General features: G+C 43.4%; 1 protein-coding gene across 7 annotated transcripts in view; it reads left to right on the forward strand.

The window, feature by feature from the left end:
• The window catches only part of FARP1 (FERM, ARH/RhoGEF and pleckstrin domain protein 1), a 283,051-nt gene that overhangs the window by 40,532 nt on the left and 217,920 nt on the right, over positions 1-24,599 (forward strand). For 6 of the 7 annotated variants that reach the window (XM_072760878.1, XM_072760875.1, XM_072760873.1 and 3 more), the window contains exon 2: positions 20,711-20,905. In XM_072760878.1, coding sequence (XP_072616979.1) covers positions 20,735-20,905 — 171 coding nt within the window. In that variant the 5' untranslated portion in view covers positions 20,711-20,734. Of the gene's footprint in view, positions 1-13,187; positions 13,375-20,710; positions 20,906-24,599 lie in introns of those variants that run through there. The other variant, XM_072760876.1, reaches the window with a different exon arrangement.

Here is a 24,599-nt window from a genome sequence, read left to right on the forward strand (position 1 = left end):
AGAGACACAGGCAGAGGGAGAAGCAGGCTCCTTGGGGAGAGCCCGATGTGAGACTAGATCCCGGGACTCCTGAGCTGAAGGTAGACAACCACTGAGCCACCCAGGCGTCCCCAGAATATACTTTTCAATAGCAGTGGAGCCATATACATAGTAGTTAGCTCTTGTTCATACTACTGGTAAACTTCATTGCAGTAAAACAGGCTTTCCAGGGCTGGCTGGAGAATTTTTCCACTGTGTAACAGTGGACACTTGAGTTCCAAATATTCATCCAAATGGGAGTAAATATTAGGAATATAACCAGTTCATATTCCGTAGATACCAAGATGAATTTCATCTCAGTTATGAAGGCAGTATAGGAGACTGTACTCCTCTCTTTTCTTTTTAATATTTCTTTTTTTCCCCTCCTGCAATGTAGCAGTAAAAACCAATCCCTGACATAAAAGGAAGAGAAAAACACACACAATCTTGCAGCTCCAACAAATCAAATTCTTCACCTGTGACATTGAGACCCTATCTATGGTGTCCATAATCACTGTGCAATTTTGCATTCATTCATTCATGCATGCATGCATGCATGCCTGCAGGCAAACTCTGCCCATCATGAGGCTTAAACTCACAACCCCAAGATCAAGAGTCTCGTCCTCCTGAGCCAGCCAGGTGCCCCTATTTTTGTGGGTTTTTTTTACCTTAACAGTATAACAAGTTGATTTTCTTATGTTGCATAATCTTTATGTTTATAGTTTTTGAGTGTACACTATTCCAGGCAGCAGATGTAAAGTAATTTGGTTAACTATTCTTTGGGTATCCTGAGCTGACATGAATGTAAATGAGAATACAAAGAACACCTTGGTGTTTGATGCCTCTTTATTTCTTGGGATGGTTTCTCAAAGATAAATTCTCCAAAATGGCACATTCTAGGGAGTCCACATTATTGATGGTATCAATGCATATTGGTTCTAGAAATGTCATATCACATTTCCATCAACACCAGGTGTACAACATTGAGTTTTACTTGCTATTCTACTTCCAGGAAAAAATTCTCCCAAAAAATTCCTTTGGCATTTTAAGAGAAAAACATTGATTATAGGCAGATGTTTTAAACCAACAAGAAACATGAGGAAGTCAGAGAATTTTGCCCATGTTGGTAATCACTTTGTCCCTTTATTCTTCAATGGATATTCTGTGAAGCAAAATAGATGTTATGAGATGTGTTTGCGTTTCCAGTTCCTCACCTAGGCAACAAGGTATGGATGGATGGATAGATGCATGGTTGGATGGATGGGCCGATTGATTGATTGATTGATCGGAGCCCAGCAGTCTTTTACAGTAAGATGCCATGCTGTATCTTCTGCTAATTATGGTTGTGGAGTCACCAGAAAACCAAGCTGTTCTTATATTTGTTTATTCCCCCCATAGAAAAATCTGTGCTCAAGTAGAAGCAGCCAGCTGCCTTCTTTATTTAGAGAGACCTGTCAGAGCAGTGGTATCATAGATATCATACTACAAAGACATGTAATGTTGGGATGTTTGGTGCATTCCTATATTTTTTTTTTATTAAGGTAGAATTAATATACAGTGTTATATTAGCTGGTACATTTCTATTAAATATTCTGGCATTTCTTTGTGTTAGTGGTTCATTATCCATAAATATGATTTGCATGCCATTAAAACCTTCATGGAAGCAACTAACAAAAGATATCTGGTAAGTTACAAGGACTGGGCCTTTTTCTGGGACTCATAGTCTAGGGAGATGTTCTTTAATTATTTAAAACGTTTTGGGTACATTGTTCAGTAGCAACCAGCTTTACTGTCACCCAGCCCTTACTCCTAATGCACAACCATGTCACGAACACTTCTTTGGAACACCTCGCTGAATTCCAGCTATTGTACGGCTCTAATAATCTCCTGAGCTCCCCAAGTAAAAATCTGACAAAAACAGAAATGAGGTGATTGCAGCCTGATTTGTTCCTAATAAAGCCATCTTCGCTTCTAGCTTCCTTTCTCAAGTCCTCTTCTTGATGACTATCCATTTTGACGATTGGCCCTTAGCAGTGTATTTTTAATCATGGAACTACATAAAATTAATATATTCTTTTAGTTTCACTGCCTGCTTATTTTCTAGATGGATTTTATGTTGCTCTGTCATGCTCTATAAATATTCTCCGTGGGTTTTTGTATTGCAGAAAATTTATATATTCATTTAAAGAATTCTGTCTTAGCTACCATGTTGGTTCCTTCTCAACCCTAGTGGGGTTTTTCTCTCCATTTATCTTTGTCTTCTTCAAATTGCTAGTTAGCCAGGGCGCCTGGGTGGCTCAGTTGGTTCAGCATCCAACTCGGTTTCGGCTCAGGTCCTCAGGTCATGAGATCCAGTCCTGCAGTAGGCTCCACGGTCCCCTTACCCCTCCCCCTATGCTCTCTCTAAAATAAATAAATCAGTCTTTTTTTTTTTTTTTAATTCATGAGAGACAGAAAGAGAGAGGCAGAGACACAGGCAGAGGGAGAAGCAGGCTCCATGCAGGGAGCCTGATGTGGGACTCGATCCCGGGTCTCCAGGATCAGGCCCTGGGCTGAAGGCAGGTGCTAAACCGCTGAGCCACCCAGGGATCCCCAATAAATCAGTCTTTGAAAAAGATTTCTAATTGGCCATAATTGCGTATCAGGATTGATTAAGATCATTATGAATTACAGTTTAAAAATTGAATAGAAATAAAATAGCTCATGTCAGAATGGTAAAATTTTTTATAATGGTCATAATAAATATGAGAATGCAAGGATCTTTAGCTTTGAAACTGTTGTTTCAACCACTGTTGAAGTTCTGTTATCTGGGGCACATATAGATAAATCCCTGCTGATGATCAGGAGTGGAGCTCCATACAGTTGGCCGTTGTCAGCCACTCAGAGGCAGCTTGACGCCATGTGAGGCACATGATATACAGAATATATGTAGCCTTCCTGTGGACATTGGAAGCTGAGAATGTCTGAGAATCAAAGGTTTTAAATTTAATTTAAATTTAAGGGCCGGGTGACAGTAAAGCTGGTTATACCACTAATATACCACTGTATATTAATTCTACCTTAATTTAATTATTTGCCTTTAAATCATCTATCCATTTCGAATTTATTTTGGTAGGAAGTGTGGGTCCAACTTATTTTTTTTCCCAAATGGCCACCCATTTGTTGCAGTACCTTGCATTGAACATTTCATCTTTACTCTCACTTATTTAAATATCCTTTACTGTATATGATGTACTTGGCCACATATCACACACATTTGTGTCTGAGAGTCAAAGGCTTGAGAGGAGGGATCTCTGTGCTCCTTGCTTCTTGCTGAGGTGCAGCAACACTAAGTTCTAAATGTCTGAATTTTAGATGTGGGGCCATTGGAATGACTTACAGATATTTAAGCTTACTTTTCTGTTTCAAAATAGTGACAACTTTAAGACATTAAATTGATGTTAGGTTTCTTAGTACAGTGGAGTTGGAGCTTACATCCGTGGTTCTTTTCCTCAACCACAGGATCCTGTGTTCATGGCAGGCTCTACAGGTGGTAGTCACATGTCCCCTGCCCTGAGATAGATTTTACACCCTCACTGTCCAGCAATCATGCCTGGCAGGGATGAGATCTTTTCTGGGACTCTGTCTGTCACCTGCTCTGAAGGATGACTGGGCAGCTCTTCTGGAAATTCTTCACAGGCTTGTATGTCTGCATTTCCTTGTTGGCCAAAAAGAATTCCCTGCCATTTGTCCTGGAGAGGGCCTGCCCCTCCACACTGGCTGTAGATGGGTATCTATTTCATATTGACCTTTGGACCTTCTCAGAAGAAAAGAAAAATCATTTATAATCTTACCTCCCAAAGAAAATCTGTTTTGGTGTGCCTACTACCAGTTACTTTTCAGGGCTTTATATATACACATACAAATATTAAGAATGTATGTTTGGTTTTTGGGGTGCTTGAGTGGCTCAGTTGGTTAAGCATCTGCCTTTGGTTCAGGTCATGATCCCCGGGGTCCTGGGACTGAGCCCCGTATTGTGCTCCCTGCTCAGTGGAGAGTCTGCCCCCCTCTCTCCTTCTGGCCCTCCCCCACCCTCACTCATGTTCTCTCTCTCAAATAAGTAAATAAAATCTTTAGACAAAAAAAATAACATATGTTCAGTGTTTGAACATGTTTTTTTGATATCTCATGGTTATTCTATGCTACTATCATTTCTGGTTATAATGAATTACATGGTCTATTTCCATGGTCTAGTCTATCTCAGAATTCCTAGTTTAAGTCTTAACTTACTCATAGTAGATATTCTTGTGTGTGCTTTTGTCACTTAGGATTTTTTTTTGTGGGATTTTATTAAGAATTTTTGAATATAACTTTTCTTTTGAAATGTTGTTTTGCTTGGGGTTAACTAAAATGAGTTTGCAACAAAACAACAAAAAAGGGATGCCTGGGTGGCTCAGCAGTTGGGCATCTGCCTTCAGCCGAGGGCATGATCCTGGAGATCCGGGATTGAGTCCCACATCAGGCTCCTTGCATAGAGCCTGCTTCTCCCTCTGCCTGTGTCTCTGCCTCTCTCTCATGAATAAATAAATGGAGTCTTTAAAAAAACACACACACACACACAAAAAAAACAACAAAAAAGGTTATTTATCTGTGAAATGTTGGGAGAATTTCCCAGGCTTATTTTTATATATAGACTTGGAGGAGATGTAAATTCCAGAATTATTTTCCAAGTTTTTCTTCTTCTTTTTTTTTTTTTAACTTTTTATTTAAGTAATCTGTACACCCAGTGTGGGACTCAAACTCATGACCCTGAGATCAAGAGTCGCATGCTTCTCCTACTGAGCCAGACAGGCACCTCTGAGTTTTCCTTTTTTTTTTTTTTTTTTGGTCTTTTCATGTTTTCTGTAACAGATAATACACTTTTTTGTTTAATTTTTACTTTCAGTTTGTTTTTATATTCTCTTTTCAGTTTCAGAATTCTTTAGATAAAGACTGTTCATTCTTCCTGCTTATATTGGTGTGGGGAACAATCCATTTTCCTTTCAATGATATTTTGGTAGAATACTATTTACTTGTATTTTCAATGTTGAAACTGTTGTTAGGGACTTTAAGAAAAATGCCTTCACCGTTGCCGTACTGTGGCACAGAGTAGTCAAGCTTGCAAATGACTGGTTAAGATTCACTTTGTTCTTTATTTCTGATTTTATATTTTATGATCTCAGAATATATGATATATATTATATATAATATATAATACCATTGAGCTTCTGTTACAGGTGAATTTTGCATTTCAGCAAAATCGTTCTATGAAAACCTGGAGTTAGAGGAAAATATGTGTTCCTTATGTGCCATTTCTTGCTGTCCAGGTAGTGTTCTTTCTGCTCTCATTTATTCTATTGGGTGGGTTTGTATTTCTTTAATGGCTTGTTCCAGTGGATTATAGAATGTTGGTGCCTTCGAGATGCTGGCTTCTATGAACTAAGTGAGCCTCAGGTGCTCCCCATCTGGGAAACTGAGCTGGTGGTACCTGCTTTCAGGCTGTAGGGAACAAGGAGACCCAGCTAATGAGGGCCAGACAGACCAGCACCTGCCATTCAGCCACCAGCTTGCCAGGACTTGTTTTCCCCTTCTTGGCGCACTAGTTTTTCACAGATTCTCCCCAGGAACCTTTCTTCTGCAGGGAGCTGCCTATATGGTGGTTGTGTAGTAATGACATCATAGCACAAGGAAAATCTTTTTTTTAAAAAAAGATTTTATGTATTTATTCATGAGACACAGAGATACGCAGAGACACAGGCAGAGGGAGAAGAGGGTTCCCTGCAGGGAGCCTGATGTGGGACTCGATCCCAGGACGCCCTGATGCTTAACCACTGAGCTACCCAGGTCCCCTGGGTTGTGACTTCTGTTAATAGAAACCCACTTCTCTCTCGTGACATGTGGCTGCAGAAAGTTCTATGTGTGCTTTCATGTCTGTTTGTTTTCACCCAGCAGTGTATTCCGTGGGAGCCGACTCTTTGCCCAGGGAGAGGGCAGGTTATCTTTCTTTGACTTTGCCTGGCAGAAGCGATGCAGTTTTGCAGCACTTCTAAGGGCAGTGCCTTGGCCTGTGCTCAGAGTGTCTTCAGTTCTAAGAACTCGGCTAATCCACGGTGTTGTGTGAATGCGCTGTCTACTGCCTGAACAGACATTTGTGAAAAATCCTTCTCAGAGAAGTGAGAGAGGTTTTAAGGCATTTAAACAATTCATAACTTAGAACCATAAAAAGACATCACGCCATACTCTTTATAGGTCTAGTAATAATTCGGTAAGCATTTTGAGGATTTAATGGGTTTGCCCCTTTGGCATCCTTCGTAGCCTATGTTAGTGATTAGCTTGGTGGTGGCTTGATTGGCACTTCTGTGCTAGAAAAGGTGTTCAGGGGAGGCTGATTGCATCTGAAATACTGAGTCTTGAGATCACTGAGTATTCGAGAGGGTGACAATTTTAGAGGTTATCTTGCCCAGGAGGGCCAATGATGATGGTGGTGAAGATGAGCTTGTCTGCCATCTGGTTCTATATCTGCCACTTTACTAACTGGGTGACCGTGGGAAAGTTGACTTAATCCCTTGGTCCCAGTTTTCTTATCTGTAAAAGGGGTCAATGATAGTGTCCACCTAATGGTAGTTGTGAGGATTAAATAAGTTAGTGTTTATAAAGCTCATAGAACAATGATCTATCCTAGAAAGTGCTATAGAAGTGTTGGCTAAATTAAAATAATAGTTGTGTATGTTTTTCCCCCTACAGTCTCTGAATGAGAAGCCTAAAATCTAGAAAAGGTTAATTTTAGAATGCATTCAAACCTGTCAAAAATTAGGATTAGAATTGGTGAACAATCCAATAGTATCTAGATTGTTTTCTTTCCCTCTGCAGTCCAAGGCAAAAAATATTAGTCATAATTATTATTTTTTAATGCACAGTATTATTTAAATACCTTATTTATCAGCCAGGCTGGCATTTAAACTTATTGTTTTTTACAAGGAGTTTCACTTTTTTATTACTTACTTTTTTTACCTTGACATTTCACTATTTTAATTAATGATTAATTCTAGGGGAAGTGTTCCAGGATGTGATACCCTTTGCAATTCTGTTGAGTTTTATTGTGTCATTTGGTCTGTGATAATACTGCCTAGTTTATTTCTTGAATAATATTGAAACTGTGTGAGAGTAGAAATCTAACAGTCTATTCTTTAATGGCTTTAATAGAAATTGCTTTCCTTTTCCCACCCTGAAGGGAAGCCCTGTCATTTATGATTCATTGGCTTTGGTAAGCTTTAGGAAATGCTTTCTTTTTTTCTTTAAGTTGTGCGAAACATGCCGTTACTCACTCTAGCATAGATGTCAGGAGAATGTTCCTTCCGCAAGATGCAGGATGCATTTAAATTTTGGCATTTCTTTGCTTTTTTTTTTTTTTTAAGATTTTATTTATTTATTTGAGAAAGACCAAGAGGGAGAAGCAGGCTCCCTGACCTGGGAGCTGAGCAGGGAGCCCGACGTAGGGCTCAATCCCAGGACCCTGGGATCACGACCTGAGCTAAAGGCAGACACGTAACCACTCAGGCACACAGCTTGGCATTTATTTCTTTTTCTTTCTTTCCTTTTTTAAGATTTTATTTATTTACTCATGAGAGACAGAGAGAGGCAGAGACATAGGCAGAGGGAGAAGTAGGCTCCATGCAGGGAGCCCCATGTGGGACTCAATCCCAGGACCCTGGATCACAAACTGAGCCAAAGGCAGATGCTCACCACTGAGCCACCCAGGTGCCCCTTGGCATTTCTTTCTTTCTTCTTTTCTTTTCTTTTCTTTTCTTTTCTTTTCTTTTCTTTTCTTTTCTTTTCTTTTCTTTTCTTTCTTCCTTCCTTCCTTCTTTCTTTCTTTCTTTCTTTCTTTCTTTCTTTCTTTCTTTCTTTCTCTCTCTCTCTCTCTCTCTCTTTCTTTTCTTTCTTTTCTTTTCTTTTCTTTTCTTTTCTTTTCTTTTCTTTTCTTTTCTTTTCTTTTCTTTTCTTTTCTTTTCTTTTCTATTTTATTTATTCATGAGAGAGAGAGAGAGAGGCAGAGACACAGGCAGAGGGAAAAGCAGGCTCCATGCAGGGAGCCTGATGCGGGACTCGATCCCGGGTCTCCAGGATCAGGCCCTGGGCTGAAGGCAGCGCTAAACTGCTGAGTCACCTGGGCTGCCCTTGGCATTTATTTCTTAAGCATCATTTCCAGAGTGTCTGAAACTTAGCAGAGGACGATAGAATGTCAGTTAAGTCTTTTACTAAAAATTTCCTTATTTAATAATGAGGCTGTTGGGGATATCCTAACTTAATCTGAAAACAAACTTAATGCCTTGTAGTTTATTGAAGAAAATACCTAGCACTCTTCTCTCTCTCTCTCTCTCTCTCTTTCCTCTTTTTCTTTCTTTCTTTTCTTTTTTCTTTCTTTCTTTCTTTCTTTTTCTTTCTTTCTTTCTTTCTTTCTTTCTTTCTTTCTTTCTTTCTTTCTTTCTTTCTTTCTTTCTTTCTTTTTTCTTCTTTTCTTTTTTTTGGTTATTTGTTAAGTTCTGTCATTTTCCCACAAAGTAAAGAGAGTTATCTTGTAGGACCTCTGAGATAAGCGGCATTACCTGCTGAGGTGTGGGCTTGTCTGAGCTGGAAATTGGCAGCAAAGTGTCTGCTCACAGAACAGCAGGACTTGGTCTCATCTCTCACCTCAAGCCGAGCTGGCACCCTTCAGAGGTGACCTCTATACCCTTCATTTCTGTAACTTAAAAGGCATTTCAGAGTAGCCTTGAACTGGAAGCAAGCATGATGTGCTTCACTAGGTGAAAGGATAAATAAGATGTGGTACCTGCGGACGATGCAATATTATTCTGATAGATATGAGCCGTCAGCCACGAAAAAAAAAAAAAACCATGAAGGAACCTCAAATGCATATTGCTTAGTCAAAGAAGATAGTCTGAATGGTTATGTCCTGTATGATTCTGCCCACAGGACTTTCTGGAAGAGGTAAAAGGATAGACGATAAGATCAGTGGTTGTCATGGGATAGGATGGAGAAGGGGGTGGGGTGAAGAACAGGATATTTTTAGGGCAGACAAGTGATGCTGTATGATATCATAGTGGTGGATGCATGACATTTTGCACTTGTTACAATCCACACAAGGTACACTTGAGTCGGACTCGAGTTAATAATAATGTGTCAGAATTGGTCCATCAGGGATGCCCGGGTGGCTCAGTGTTTGAGCATCTGCCTTCAGCTCAGGTTGTGGTCCCGGGGTCGTGGGATCGAGTCCCACATCAGGCTCCCCTCTGCGAGCCTGCCTCTCTCTCTGCCTACATCCCTGCCTTTCACTCGGTGTCTCTCATGAATAAATAAAATATTAAAAAAAAAAAACACCTTTCCATCAGTTGTAACAAATTTTTCACCCTAATACAGATGTTTGTAATAGGAACTGTGTGTGAGGAGAGAGAGGGTAATGAGGAGTCCTTTGTATTTTCTCAGAAATACAAAACTCTAAGAAATAAAGTCTATTTAATAAAGATTAGTATGGAGTAATATATTTGCTGTCTGAATTACTAATGGTCACTCTGCCTTCTTCTTCCATTTCTCAAATGATCCCTTTTCACTCCATACCCATGACTATCCGATCATACCAGATCTCATGAATGGACTTTCTTCTTTTTCAAAAGATTTTTTAAAAAAGTAATCTCCGCACCCAACGTGGGGCTCCAGTCATGACCCCGAGATCAAGAGCCATGCAGGCTCTACTAACTGAGCCGGCCAGGCACCCCACTACCATCCTTTCTTATGTGGGGTGTTACAGATGTTTTCTGACTGGTGTCCTGATTGAGCCACCACCTCACTGTCAGATATTTTCTTAAAACTGCATGGTTTCCCCATCCTAAAAACCACAGTGCCTCATTCTGATCCACAGATGAACCTCCTACACTTTGGCCTATTTCAGGCCCACTAAAATCTGCCTCTCACCTACTCATCTCATTTTCTTTTCACTACTTTCTTGCCTCTGTTAGTTTGTACCCACTATTGGCATAGCTCCTGGCATAGGGCAGACCCTCTTTTTTTATTTTTATTTTTGAAGTTGTCTCCACACTCAGCGTGGAGCCCAGCATGGGTACCGAACTCACAACTCTGAGATCAAGATTGGAGCTGAGACCAAGAGTCGGACGCTTCACTGACTGAGCCACCCAGGTGCCCCTGGCAGACACTTTTATTGAATGAAAGAATGAATACCTATTTTCTCAGTTCCTGAGTTCTTTTGTAGCTTCTAAAATTTACATAATACCTGTTGTTAGAAGTAAACATGTTGCCTTGGACAATTACCTCTGAGCACCTGATGTCTATTGCCTGATAGAGAACACATACCATAAAGACAAACCATATGGTGCCATGTTTTGGTTTTGGGTCCCCTATGAGGCTGAGGGTAGTTGCTGAAACATAATAGGTTCTTCTAAATGCCTGTGAGTGGTCACGATCCCAAATATTGTGACACCCGAATAGTAGTCTAAACAGTCTGTTATTTTTGGAGATGCTCAGTAAGCAACCCACCACTCCCTCACTGGGAGGTAGGCGGGGGGTTAGGTGTTTTCCACAAATATTTGTGGAGAGGCTGACAAGTGTCATCTGGAGATAAAGGAAGAGGACTTTCTTTAGTAAGTGGATGAGAATGATGTGCTTTATTTTTATTTATTTATTTTTAAAGATTTTATTTATTTGACACAGAGAGAGAGCACAAGGAAAGGGAGAAATGGGCTCTCAGCTGAGCAGGGAGCCAATGTGGGTCTCCATCCCAGGATCCTGAGACTGAAGGCAGATGCTTAATGGACTGAGCCACCCAGGCACCCTGAGAATGATGTGCTTTAAATAGAGTGAGCTCGACAGCAGCCCACGAAGTGCAGCCTCTGAGTTGACACTCAGCAGCCTTGTGTAAGGGAACTGAGGGAGGGCGCAGGCTGGGGTTTTTTGTTTTTTGTTTTGTTTTTGTCTTCAAGAAGACCAGCTCTCTCCTGACATTTTATTTTCCCTGGCCTTTGTGTTAGAGGCAGAATGGAGAGGAGCTAACATTTAATTTTGTACCCTCAGAGTCATCAAGAAATTGACATCACTGAGGGTAGCCGGTGGCTCAGCGGTTTGGTGCTGCTTTCGGCCCAGGGCATGATCCTGGAGTCCCAGGATCCAGTCCCACGTCGGGCTCCCTGGATGGAGCCTGCTTCTCTCTCTGCCTGTGTCTCTGCCCCCCACCCATGTGTCTCTCATGAATAAATAAATAAAATATTTTTAAAAAAGAAAAAAAAGATGGGGATCCCTGGGTGGCTCAGCAGTTTAGTGCCTGCCTTTGGCCCAGGGCGCGATCCTGCAGTCCCGGGATCCAGTCCTGTGTCAGGCTCCCTGCATGGAGCCTGCTTCTCCCTCTGCCTGGGTCTCTACCCACCCACCCCTCTCTGTCTATCATGAATAAATAAATAAAATCTTAAAAAAAAAAAAAAGAAAAAAGAAATTGACATTACTGACATGGGACTAATGGGAGACTGTCCCCCCACCCCCACCCCACTGGGCTAAAAAAAAGCCCTCTTCCCAACACCTTTTACCTCCACTTCCATTCTATGTGCTTCTTGCCTTTGCCTATCTGTTCAGTGCAGGGAAGCTTCTACCAAATCCGTGAACGTGCAGATGAAAGTATTGTATTCAATCATTTTTAGAACAAGGTTGGGCTACGTGTGAAAATGGGACTGGAGAAGAAATGCCACCATTTCTTGTCAAGAGCTTTTGAAAAAAAATCAGGCTCTCACTGTGTCAGGTGCACGTGGCAAAACATGGTCCACAGATGTTTTCTTGGCGAAGTTACCGCCCAGTCTGTTGTCAGGTGGATTTACTTATTTTAGCTGATCCTCGCGGGGAGGCTGGGAAGTAGAGCAGGGGTTCTCAGGCCAGAGCCTGCATCAGAACCTCCCGGAGGGCACCCTGAGCCTTTCTGGTTCAGGGGACCTGTGCTGGGACAGCATTTGCATTTCTTCCAAGCTCCCAGGTGATGTTGCTGCTCATTTACAACCAGGGTTTAAAAACCACCTGCATGAGCCGGCCGGCTTTGTGTGCCTTTTCCAGGGAAGAGAGGGGTCATCTAGAAGAGAGATGTGCATCTGTGTGTGCACGCTGCCTGAAGTTCTCACAGTCCCCCAGCCAGGGCCGTCTCTTGCTCTGAGACAGGAGGAGCCTGTCACTCTTCCAGGTAACGCAGCCCCTCTGGACTTGTCATCTAGTTGGCAATGTGGGAAAAGGGGAGAAAAGCCTGGAAAACAAATGAGGTTACAAGCCAAAAATAAGCAAAACCTGAGAGACAAAGTGAGGCTTTTTTTTTTTTTTTCCTTGAAAGAGTAGATCAGGGAAGGCTTTCTGGAGGAGGTGACATTGGAATCAGGGAAGGAAGGCACTATTTGAGAAGGAAGAAATAGAACAGCAGTGGCCAGCTGGGTTAGGAGACTGTTTATTCAGAAGTAGAGACATCAGGGTAGGCCGTGGAATGCCTGGCTAGGAATTTTCACATTTAACTTGCTATATCGGTCAGATTAGGTTTTTGAGTAGAAAAGGGATCCAGTTAAAACCAGACTTTTGAAATCATGTCTATGAACCTGAGGAAACTTCCACTCTTGAGTTTTTCTTGAAGTTCTTTCTGGAGATTTGTTAGGGGTACTTAAGCTAGCCTGTTTAATTCACTTAGTACTTTTTTTTTTTTTTTTTTTTACTAGGGTTGGAGAGAAAAGACCGTGAAGATAGTGTTTATAAAAGTTGATGGGGGTTTCGTCCTCTCCCTGCCTGTGCTGGAGAATCAGGGCACCCCTGCTCCAAGACAGTTAATGTCCTGGTCTCCTCCCAAGTGATCAAACGGGCCCAGCAGTCTCTTGCCTGTTTGAAGTCTCTGGTTGATACAACACAGATGATCTGCAGTTGTTTCTTTTGCTCCCAGACGTTTTTTTGAAGTAAGCAAATCTATCCGGAGAGATAGCTGGTTTTGAACTTTCTCAAAACCCCTTATCTGAGTCCCTGTGAAAAGACAAACTTGGCCTGGGTGCTCCTGAGTTCTGGCCGCCAGCCTTCCTGGGGCAGCCCCTCCCTCCCTGCCTGCCTTCGCTCCGCTCTGGGGAGGAGCACAAGGTGGCTTTGTTACCCAGCAGAGCTGGGGTTACACACCCTTCGCCCTTTGCTCTTCTGAGTGTAGCTCCTTCTGGCCTCACAACATGGCTAATACGTGCTCCTTCCCTCTCGGCCTGGGGCGCTCGGAAGTGCTTTGGGGGCTCTAGAACCCAGTCCTGTAGCTTCCTAAAATCTGCGTCCTGGGCTTCTGTGAGTAACAGTCTTCTGTGAGTTTTTCTTCACTCAGAATTTTTCAGTGGCATTTATTTATGTACATGTGTCTGTGTGTGTATTTATTTTAAATGTATATTTACAGAAGTCCTGTTTTTTTTTTTTTTTAAGGTTTTAAATTCTAGTTGACCCTAGTGTAATGTTGATTTAAATGACTTAAAACTGGAAGGAAAAAAATTCTTTGCAAATGTTCCTCTTGATCACCTTTCTATACTGCAGTTTCATTTCCTTTAATGGTTTCGTGTTCTCAATGGGATCAAGGTCGTTAAGATATGTCCTCCTAGTAGATGATGAAATTTTTTAAAATTGTCTATTTCTGAATGGGTAATATCCTGCTCAGTCCCATCCTTCACCAGGGGCCAGCTCTCCTACCAGTCACTTCTTTGTCCTTCCAGGAAGGTTCTGTGTGTTCATAAGGATATTTGTGTGGGTGCATGCACTTAAAAAAAAAGTTATTTTAGGGGCATCTGGCTGTAATTGGTTAAGCCATGATCTCACAGTCATGAGATTGAGCCCTGGGTCAGGCTCAGGGCCTGCTTGGGATTCTCTCTCCCCCTCTGCCCTGCAGCACCCCCAACTCCATGCACCTGTGCGCTCTCTCTCTCTCTCTCTCTCTCAAAAGTTATTTTAATTCCAGTTAACATACAGCATGGTAGTAGTTTCAGGTGTGCAATATAGTGATTCAGTTCTCTAAATCACCAGGTGCTCATCGCGACAAGTTGTGCATACATATTTTTTAGCCTATTGATTGAGGTATAATTTATATAGCCTAACTTTGTGTTTTAAGTGTACAATTCAGGGGTTTTTAGTACATTTACAGAATTGTGTGACTACTGCCACAACTTAGTTTCAGGACATTTCCAGCACCCCTAAAAAAAATCTCCATCCCGATGACCCTTTGCTGCCCACCCCATCTCCTGAGCCCCAGGAAATTACTTTCCATCTTTGTAGATTTGCCTTTTCTGGATATTTCCTACAAGTAGGGTCATTTGCTATGTAGTCTTTTGCACCTGGCTTCTTTTACTTAGCAAAGTGTTTTTGAGGTTCTTCCGTGTTGTAGCATGTGTCAGCATTTCATTTATTCTTGTTGGTGAATAGTAGTCCTTTTTACAATTTTTTTTGGACATACCACCAGGTGATGGACATTTGTCTCCTTTCTACCTGTTCCCTCTTCCTTTGTGTGGACATGTATTTTCGTGTCCCTTGGGGAGATGCCTAGGCTTCAGTTAGGGGAACCCAAATGCTGGGTTATTTGCTAAAATTTATGATTAAATTTTAATGAAACTCAAAATGTTCTCCCAAGCATCAGCACCTTTTTATGTTCCCACCAGCAATGTAGGAGAATTCCAGTTGTTTCACACTCTAAATAACACACTTGTTACTGGCCCGGCACCTCGGGTGTGAAAACCTGTCTCATTAGGGATGTCATTTGCATTTCAGAAGGACTAACAATGTTGGATATCCTTCCCTGTGCTTATTAACCATGTGGATGTCTTTGGAGATTTAAATATTCTTTTGTCTGTTTAAAAACCTCTGCTAACAGTTAATTTATCATGCTGCTTAACATCTCAGCTGGTGCTCTGCCTTTTTTTTTTTTTTTTTCAGTTACATTATTTCTAGTTGTCTGGAGTTAACTATATTCTGCTATTGTTGTCTTCCTCTTATGGTGTAAATGGATTTAAAGTTGACCAGTAAACCTTTTCCAGTGTTTTACCCCATTCACCCCTTGTTTTGCTGAGGTTTATCCTGCCAGGAGTTTCTTTTGGAAAGGCTTGGGCAACGATAGTCTGAGTTCTTGAACATTTAACATGTTTGGCTCTTAGGGGTGCCTGGGTGGCTCAGTCATCAGTTGAGCATCTGCCTTCAGCTCAGGTCATGATCCTGGGATCCTGGGATTGAGGCCCGCATCCGGTCCCTGCTCATCGGGGAGCCTAATTTTCCCTCTGACCACCACCCTCCATGCACATGCTCTCTCTCAAAATCTTTGAAAGAAAAATATTTGACTCTTCTACTTGACTGAAAATTTGGATTCCAAGTTTTGATTCCTCTTTTATTTCTTTGAGGATGGTTTCGACAATTTGAGCATTAAACATTGCTGTGGGTGAGTCTGGACTTCTGCCCCCTTGTACTTTGAACTTGGTGCCTGGGCGTCCGATTGTTCCCTTCTTCATTTTTGAAGGTTGATACAGGAAGTGTCTTGGTGTTGATCATACTGTGTGAGTTGTTTCTGGAACCTATGTTCATTTACGATGGAGAATCCTTTTATTTCTGGAATGTTTTCCTTTAAACTCCCCACCCCCCATTCTATTTTTTTTTCTTTAGGGTCACTGGTTGTTGATGAGTTGCATCTCCTGTTTGTCTTCCATAGCTATCACTTTTCACTGTGTTTAAAATTTTTTTGCTCTTATATCTCAATCTTTCCCCTCAAGACCCTACTCTTTTCACCTGTGTGTATTTCGTTTTAGCCACTTCCGTTTTATGATTATCTTATTCTCTGTGAGCTGCTGTAACAGTACCATGGACTGGGTGGCTTATAAATGACAGGACTTTCTTTCTCATGGTTCTGGAGGCTGGAAGTCCAACAGAAAGTCACCTGCTTCGTAAACTGCAGGCTTCCCCCCTACTCCGGGTCCTCGCGTGGTGGAGAGGCTGAGCTAGGACTCTGGGGTCTCTGCATAAGGATGCCAATCCCACTCGTGAGGGCCCCCCTCAACCATATAATCCCATCCCAAAGTACACCCCTCATCCCCCCGACATGCCATCAGTGGGGATTTGGTTTCAACATATGAATTTGGGGACAAATGAACATGTATTTTATAGCAATGATGATTTTATTCATACTCTGGTTTTCTCTTGAGGTCTTTCTTCCTGCTTTATTTTCTTCTCTTGTTTTCCCACAGCTTTCCTGAACTCTTATAAATCTTCTTTAAGATTTTATTTACTTGAGAGATGCCTGGGTGGCTCAGTGGTTGAACATTTGTCTTTGGCTTGGGGTGTGATCCCCAGGTCATGGGATCGAGTTCTACACAGACTCTCCGCAGGGAGCCTACTTCTTCCTCTGACTATGTCTCTGCCTCTCTCTCTCTGTGTCTCTCATGAGTGAATAAATACAATATTAAAAAAAATTTTTTGAGAGAATGAGTGGGGGTGGGCAGAGGGAGAGGGTGAAGCAGACTCCCTGCTGATCAGGGAGCCTGATGCAGGGCTTGATCCCAGGACCCCAGGATCATGATCTGAGCCTCAGGCAGATTGCTTAACTGACTGAGCCACCCAAGCCCCCCTCTTATATATCCTCTCATGTTTTTTGGAGTCCATTATTCATTGTTTAAGTTGGAATGATATGTTCAGAGAAATTCTAATTCTTTTGTCCTCATTTTTTTTTTTCCTTCCAGCTTTTTAGTAAAGGCCCTTTGTTGTTTGGTGTGTGCTTTATGAACTGGTTATTTGTAGGAGCATCCTGAGAGCCAGGAGACAGGGCCGCATCCCAGGCTCATAGGAACTGTTGTGACCTGAGGGTGTGTGTGTATAATCCTTTCAGCCTCTGTTTTTCTCTGCTTGCTGGACTGCTAGTGTTCCCAGTGCCTTTTCTTGTCTTTTGCACCTGGTCTTGGTGATGGACTGTCCTGCTGGTGTGTCCTACCTGTGCTGTTACCCCATAAGCTCTACCTTTAGTGGGCGCCCAGGGAAGCTGTTTGTACTAACCTCTGCATCTATTCCCATTGTTCCCAGAAAGTTCCTGCTGGTTTTGTTGCTCAGGGTATCTTGCATGTTTGGGGAGCACGACTCTACAGGCTTGGGCAGACTTTCCAAGCATTTTCCTTCTCTTCTATCTGCCCTTGATCGTGATTCTTTCCCCCATTTTGTGGTTTAGAGGTATAGATGTGTTTCTTCAGGGATGGAGGGGTGTGTGTGTGTGTGCTTTGTTGCTTTTGGGTACATTCTAGGAGGAAGTCTTTCTCTTTTTTTCCCTTTTTTTCTTTAATTTTTCATTTATTTGAGAGAGAGCACAAGCAGAAGGGAGGAGCAGGGAGGGGTCCGGGGCGGGGAGGAGCAAGTAGACTGCTGAGCTGGGAGCCCAATGCAGGACTCGATCCTGGGACCCTGAGATCAGGACTTGAGCAGAAGGCAGACGCTTAAACCGACTAAGCCACCCAGTTAGCCCCCAAGAGGAAGTCTTGAAGCCAGGATACTATGACAGGGCACTTCTAACTTTTTCGTCTTTTCTCTGCCAGTTAAAAAATTGTTGTTGTTGTAGTTACTGTTTCATACAGCCAAAGAATAAAGTCGTTTCAGGAGAAGCTTTTTGCTTTCAGGTCTGGAATGGTCATGTCAGTAAGAATGTACCACAAGGAAAGAAGTGTTAATTTGCTTTACTTTGATCATTCCTTAAGGAATTCGGAAGTCAGAGGTGGTTATGGAGGCAAAGTCCAAATGGAGCCTGGATTGATCTGTATAAGCAGGAGGCTTTTAGGGTTGTCAGACCTGTTCGCCTAGGAGGCTGTATTGTGTTCCTGGACCCTCAGATTCTGATACCCAGCATCACCCTAGTCACCCATTTTTGACTTGCCAGCGTTCCTCGGATATTCCCGTGACATTCCTAGGATGCTCAACTCAGACGTCTTAGCTAGATTTATATTTGAGTTGAGCAGTAGTTTCCATGTACAGCAGTAGTCTGCATGCAGCTAGGAAAACAAAGGACGAGTACATTGTTGAAATGTCCATAACCAGAAGTAGAAATAATACAGGCATGAGATCACTTGAAGTTGGAGGGAAAGGAATTTAAGGTACTAAATATCTATTAATAACTAACTCGCTTTAATTTCTAAATGCCAAGGTGCTAAAATTGACAATACATCGTCATCTGGAGATCTTGGGCCTGAGGAAGAGAGTGTTTAGTTTAGGATATAGGGGCCTTGCCCTTTGCTCAGGCAGGACAAGGTGAAAGTGCTTTTGTAGGGAGGGTCTCTAGTACCTTTGAGGTGGGAGTGATGTGGGGGACCAGGCCCCTTCCTCCCTGCCATCCCCACCTTGTGGGCATCTGAGCCACATCTCCCTGACTCAGCAGAGGAGGCCAAGGGGCCAGGCCTGTCCATCCTGATGGAGGGCAGGGAGAGGAGGAGGAGGAAGGCAGCAGGGGATGCTTTGAGAGGCAGGGAGGGATCAAGATTAAATGAGGAAAAAGTACGGAGTTGGCTGGGGCTGGCACACTGGCTCCCCTCTGCTGACCTCAGGGCCAGGCTTTGGCCTCACAGGGAGAGTGCTGAGAGGAAGGGGGGAGGGGCTTCCAGATGGAATTTTGTTGGAGACCTCCAGCAGCCCAGCTTTTCAGGAGAAAGACAAGCCAAGAGTTAGGTGAGAAGAATCCACCAAATGAGATTTGCAAACTGGATTATTTTTTCTGAACAAAGCTTCTGAAGGGTGATTTCAAATACGTAAGACACCGTGCTTAGCTCTGTTCCTCATGCCACAGGTGACCCCTCTGGTGCCCTTTGTCTAACTTTCTCAGTCTCCAGGTTCTTTCTGTGCCTCTTTCCCATCTTCTGCATGGACTCTTCTTGCAGGGCCACCATAACAAAGCACCACAGGTTGGGGACAGGGATGAGACAACAGAAGTGTTTCCTTACAGTTCTGGAGGCTGGAGGTTCATACTGCGGTGTCCGCAGGCTTGGTTTCTCCTGAGGGCTCTCTCCTGGGCTGCCAGACGGTCACCTTCTCCCTGTGTCCTCATGTGGCTGCTCCTCTGTTCCAGCATACCTGGTGTCTGTGTGTCCAGCTTTCCCCTTCTTATAAGGACATCAGTTGGATTGGATTACAGCTCATCTTAATAGCCTTATTTTAATGGAATCTTTCTCTTAAGACCCTTTCTCCAGATAAAGTCACACTCTGAGATACTAGGGGTGGGGACTTCAATATAAGAATTTGGGGGTGGTGGTGAAGGGATGCCTGGGTGGCTCAGTTGGTTAAGCTTCTGCTTTTGGCTCAGATCATGATCCCAGGATCCTGGGATCGAGCCCCACGTCAGGCTCCCTGCTCAGTGGGGAGTCTCCCTTGCCCTCTGGCTCTCCCCCAACTCATACTCTCTTCTTTCTCTCTCAACCAAAATCTTAAAAAAATTTTTTTTGGTGGGGAAACAATATTCAGCCCATGACCACCTTCTTGACTGGGCACAGTGGTTCTCTTTGCTTTCTTGCCCGCCCCCCCTGCCATTTGCTTTCATTGTCGCTTTCGCTTGTACAGTGAGATGGACTCTGAACCCTCCACCCAAATCCAGCTGCAGCTTCCCCTGCAAAACCCTGAAAGTCCCCAGTCCAACTCCCATCTTCCCACCCATGTTCTCCTGTCTGCCCTGATATAAAACTTTCTAGTCATTGCTGTACTTTTATATCCTCCTCTGGGTTGCTTACTGTTAACAACATTGGGTAAATTTTTCCATAAAAGTGGGTTTTATGGCCTCACATTTTCCTTTCTATCACCACGTCCACGTTTTCCCCTCAGGCACAGATTGTCATGGTAGCTTTGTCACTAGACAGCCCCCCCACAACCTCCCCGCAGTCCCCACAGCTCCCGCCATCCATCTTTCTCCAGCCTGTAGGGTAGATCCTCTTCAAATGGGCTTTTCTAAAATTCTGCTTTTCTTATGTCTTTATTGTTACCCTGTGAGTAACCATACGTGCTTTATCTATTCATCTTTATAATACCCGTGTTACTTAGTAGGTTAGTGTGTCCATAGGAGATAATTAATGGATGCTAATGGTATGGCTTAGGCATTGTCTGTCTTCTTCCATCCAGGTTCAAGAAGTTGTGCCTAGCTTACTGAGTAATAGGTTGAACACAGCTGAATTCAGAGTATGAATAAGAGCTGACTATAAAACTAGGAAAGAAAATATGCTAAAATATGCACAGCTATTTGCATATGTTGGTTGGTTGGTTGGTTGAAGGTGACCTTATTTTTCATGAATGCACTGAAGCCTCCCCACACATGAGTCCTGTGTAGGGGACCAAGAGCCCACCAAGCTGCAGATCCTTGGATTCAAGGAAGACTTGTTGGGGACCATGGATGTCCCTTAGGTGCTTGAAATGAGTCTCCTCCCTTTTTTTTTTTTTTTTAAATTTTTGAAAGAGAGAAAGCACAAGCAGGGGGAGGGGCAGAGGGAGAAGCAGACCCCCCCGCTGAGGAGGGAGCCCAATGAGGAGCCTGATCCCAGGACCCTGAGATCATGACTGGAGCGGAAGGCAGATGCTCAACTGACTGAGCCACCCAGGTGCCCCAAGTCTCCTCTTCTAATGCATCTTTCTTTCTCATTGCTTTCTGCAGATAATTGTGTAGTCTGCTTTCACCATGGGAGAAATAGAGCAGAAGCCAAGTCCGGGATCTCGACTGGGGGCCCCGGAAAATTCAGGGGTCAGCACCTTGGAACATGGACAGAAGCTGCCCCCAACACCTTCTGGAAAACTCATGTCCATCAAAATCCAGATGCTGGATGACACCCAGGAGGCATTTGAAGTTCCAGTAAGTTGGGGTATATCTGTGAACTCAAGTGTGTGGGTAGCCTTCAGCACGGGGAGGTTCATCTCCTCCCCAGTGGTCAGTGCCCAGGGGGAGATGGCAGGAAGGGGGTCCGCTCTCCCTCTCCACCCCTACCACACTGCTCTGACCTGTTCAGGTTCTGAGCTGTCCCAGTTTTTTTAGGTTCATGCATGCACTGCCTCGCTAGTGGTCTCAGGGGGCAGAGCACTTGAATTATACAGACTTTCCTATACAAGTATGTATGTGTCTGTAGAGGCATGTATCCTATGTATATATTTGAACTGGATGGAATTGGGGTCTTGTGGATGCAGCTCTGATTAGCTCACTACAGGTATTCCTCCCACGTTGGTGTGTGTGTGTGTGTGTGTGTATGCATGCCCCACTTCTCTAGGGTACGGGCTAGAAAAATCCTGAGAAAACCATCAGAGACCTGCATGCGTGTTTTTATGTCAAGAGGAAGTGGATGTCTGTGTTTGAGGGAGTGTAGAAAAACCCTGATCTAGGCCCACAGTGTGGCAGCCCTCAAATTGCAGAGGTCCACCATCCCAGCAGCCAGGGGAGGAATCGGGGTGTCTGGGAGCCAGCCAGAGAAGGAGGAAGCTGGAGCCTTGGCCTCTTTCATCCGTGGGAGCCCTGTACCCTGGCTCTCGCCCCCTTACCCTTATGGTTCTGCTATTTTTCCTCCAAGCCCCTGCCTCCTCCTCTGCAGTCTCCTCCTGCTGGAGTTAAGGGATCCAGCACCAATTACAAGCAGATGCGGATTTCTTGGGCCCAAGGCTGGGAGGGTGAGATGAGCATTTCCCGGTCTCTAGAACTTGGACTGTACTTTTCATCCGGAATCTGTACCCCTTACATGGATTGGGGTCCATAGACCTCACAGCACACTTTGGATTTAGTTTTCTGTGTTCTGTCTCAGGGACTATATACTGCATCTAACATTGTCAATGGAGAAGAAAAAACTCCTAAATTCTAAACAGCCACTTAAAAACAACTTTGGGAACACAACCTGTTTTTAAAGTGTTGACGATCCATCTATTATTCCTGTTGGCTAGAGGGACTGGGATTTCATAGCTGACATAAACATCTGTAACCCATCATTTAATCACTTACACAATATGATTCACTAAATCATATTCATCTGAATATTGTTCTGAGAGTGTGAATTACCATTAAGTGTCTCAGGGAAAGATACACCTCAGAATACCTGTGTTTCAAACTGCCAATTTATTGTACATTTATTTTCTTGTTGTGGAATTCCCGTCTTTCAAGGACTTGAGGAATGACTTGGGGAATGTCTGTGTATTCTGGTGAACAAGGCTGATGCTAATCTGCTGAAACTGTAAACATAAATGAGTGCACCTGCCAGCCTGTTAGAATTAGGCCTTCTGGAACATGTACCCCCTCCCCCTTTCCCTTGCCTTCTCTTCGTTGCCAGACTGGTTTGGTGAGGTATTTAGTTTCAGGGTTTCCTGTTGGTACTGTGCTAAGGACTTCTGAGCCCAAGTCTCTAGCTACGCATTAAGTGGTGTTCCCTTGTGTGGTTTGGATTAAGAAGTGATCAAATATTGCTGTTGGGTGCATGAACTATATTTGACTGCGTTTCTTCAGTTTTCCTAAACCAAAGCATGCAAGACTGTTCCTAGCTGTTCTTTTTAGCTAGGAGCTGTATGGGGTCTCCCTAAGAAATAGGAATGGAAGTATGTATTCATCTTTTAAGACTATTTTACTTGATAACTGCTGATGTCTGTGCTTTGCATTTATAAGCCCTCTGTCTGGAAGGAACTTTTTTCCTTTCCTCCCCCATAAACTCCTATGCACCCTTAAGGACCCTAATGGTTTTACCCAGACACTAATTTTTGAGACAGTGGCTGGGGTCTTTTCTTCCCTTCCTCAGACCTCTTTGCTTATACACCTATTATAAGGGTGGAGCTGAACTGCTTGGGTTCAAATTCCATTTTTTTTTTTTCTGACTCCTTTCTCCTTTGTAAAATGAGGCTGATAATAAACCTTACCTCCTTCTAGGGTAATAAAGTTGTTCCATACCCTTTATTTGGACCAACTCGGCACATACTAAGCACTTAATACAAGTAAGATGAGTGGTGCCTTTGCCACTCTGCTGGACAGGGACCTTGCCTTAGTGTCTCAAATCCAGCACCTAGCACAGTGCCTGGCCTATGTTAGGTGCTCATTAAATTGTTTACTGACTGCACGTTAGAATGAGTTTATCTTACAAGTCGAACTAATGTCATTTGTCATTTTTTTTCCCCACATGTCTCATCCATTCCTATTTTAACTTTTCTAGTTTGGCCAGAGTGTTTCTTCTCAACCAGTGGGTAACAGATGTTTTCTGTAACCGCCTGTAAAAAGGCAGCTATCAGCATTTTTATTGACAGAGCTGATTCTAAATTGCTACCTTGTGCTCTTTAAGAAGAGAAACAGCCAGGCCTTCGCACAGCTGGAAGGCATCAGGCCGGCCACAGTGACTCAGTCTTAGCACTCAGAATGGGAGCACGGTGACACATATGCCCATAACTGCTGGAAAACCTTGCTCTGCAACTTTTTGCTGTGAATTCATAAGGCTGAGCTTCTGACCCTGGAAGTGTCGCCCTTGCCCACACGTGATCGTTCCTTTGATTGGGCGCCTCCAGAGAATGACCTCCCTCCCCTTCCTCACTCACATTCACCACACAGATGAGCAGGGCACATAGCCAGCCGTCCTGGCGGTTTCCCTTTGTGAACATTCTTCTCCCAACCCTATATTTCCTTGGGGATTGAATTTCCTGGGCCTCTCCTCATTAGTTTTGTTTTAGGGTAGAAAGCAGGTGGAGTCATTTAAAATACAAATTCCCTAAACATTTGCAACCACAAATAACCAAACTGTAGACTGCATGGTCATCTCTATTGTTCATAGCCTTTCTTAAAGAGCTATTTAAGGGTTTAACCTTTGGGAAAGCCTCAGTGGTGAGCTCCAGTTTCTTCTACGTGGTAGTTTTAACAACCACCTTTGCTCTTGAACTTGGACAGTTGGCTGAGGTATTTCCTCTGCAGAGTGGAAAGTTCAAACACAGTATTTATAGTAAAATCTTACATGGCATTTTATCATCTTTATGTGGAAAATGCTGTGCAAATAAGCCTCACCCTGTGGTTTGTGATATGCAGCTTTCTCTTCCCACCCGAGGTTATAATGTGAAGTGCCTCCTGCAGATCTGAAAGGGTTAATGACACTTCTCCCTGCCCCCCCCTGGCCCCAGTGAGGGCCATCCCCCACTTAAGATCTCTGAGAAGGTTTTATATATCCTGGCTTCCTGACCCCACTGGTAAACAAACACTGTTCCTACTGACGTTGGGCTGGTTGCATGAAGCAGATGGTTTTCTCTTCCAAGTGTTTATTCAGTTTGTGTTTTCATTAGCAAGGTCACTGTAGGAAGAGTTGAGAAGAGCAGGGGATATAAAAGGGAGCCATTTCTTTTGCTGCTTTGGAGCAGCCCCGATAAAAACATGTGGGAAAGCTGCTCATGGGAGCAGAAGACACCTGGTCTGTGTTGAGTTGGCAGGAGTGGCTGGCCGGGTGCAGGCAGGCTGGCAGCGGTGTGGGAGCCTTCCAGAAGCATGCCCAGCAGGGCCCAGCGAGAGGAGAGTTGTGGCAGGAGGAGCTCCGTGTCAACCATAGCTATCA

Source organism: Vulpes vulpes, chromosome 6, assembly GCF_048418805.1.
Source record: "Vulpes vulpes isolate BD-2025 chromosome 6, VulVul3, whole genome shotgun sequence".
Lineage (NCBI taxonomy): Eukaryota > Metazoa > Chordata > Mammalia > Carnivora > Canidae > Vulpes > Vulpes vulpes.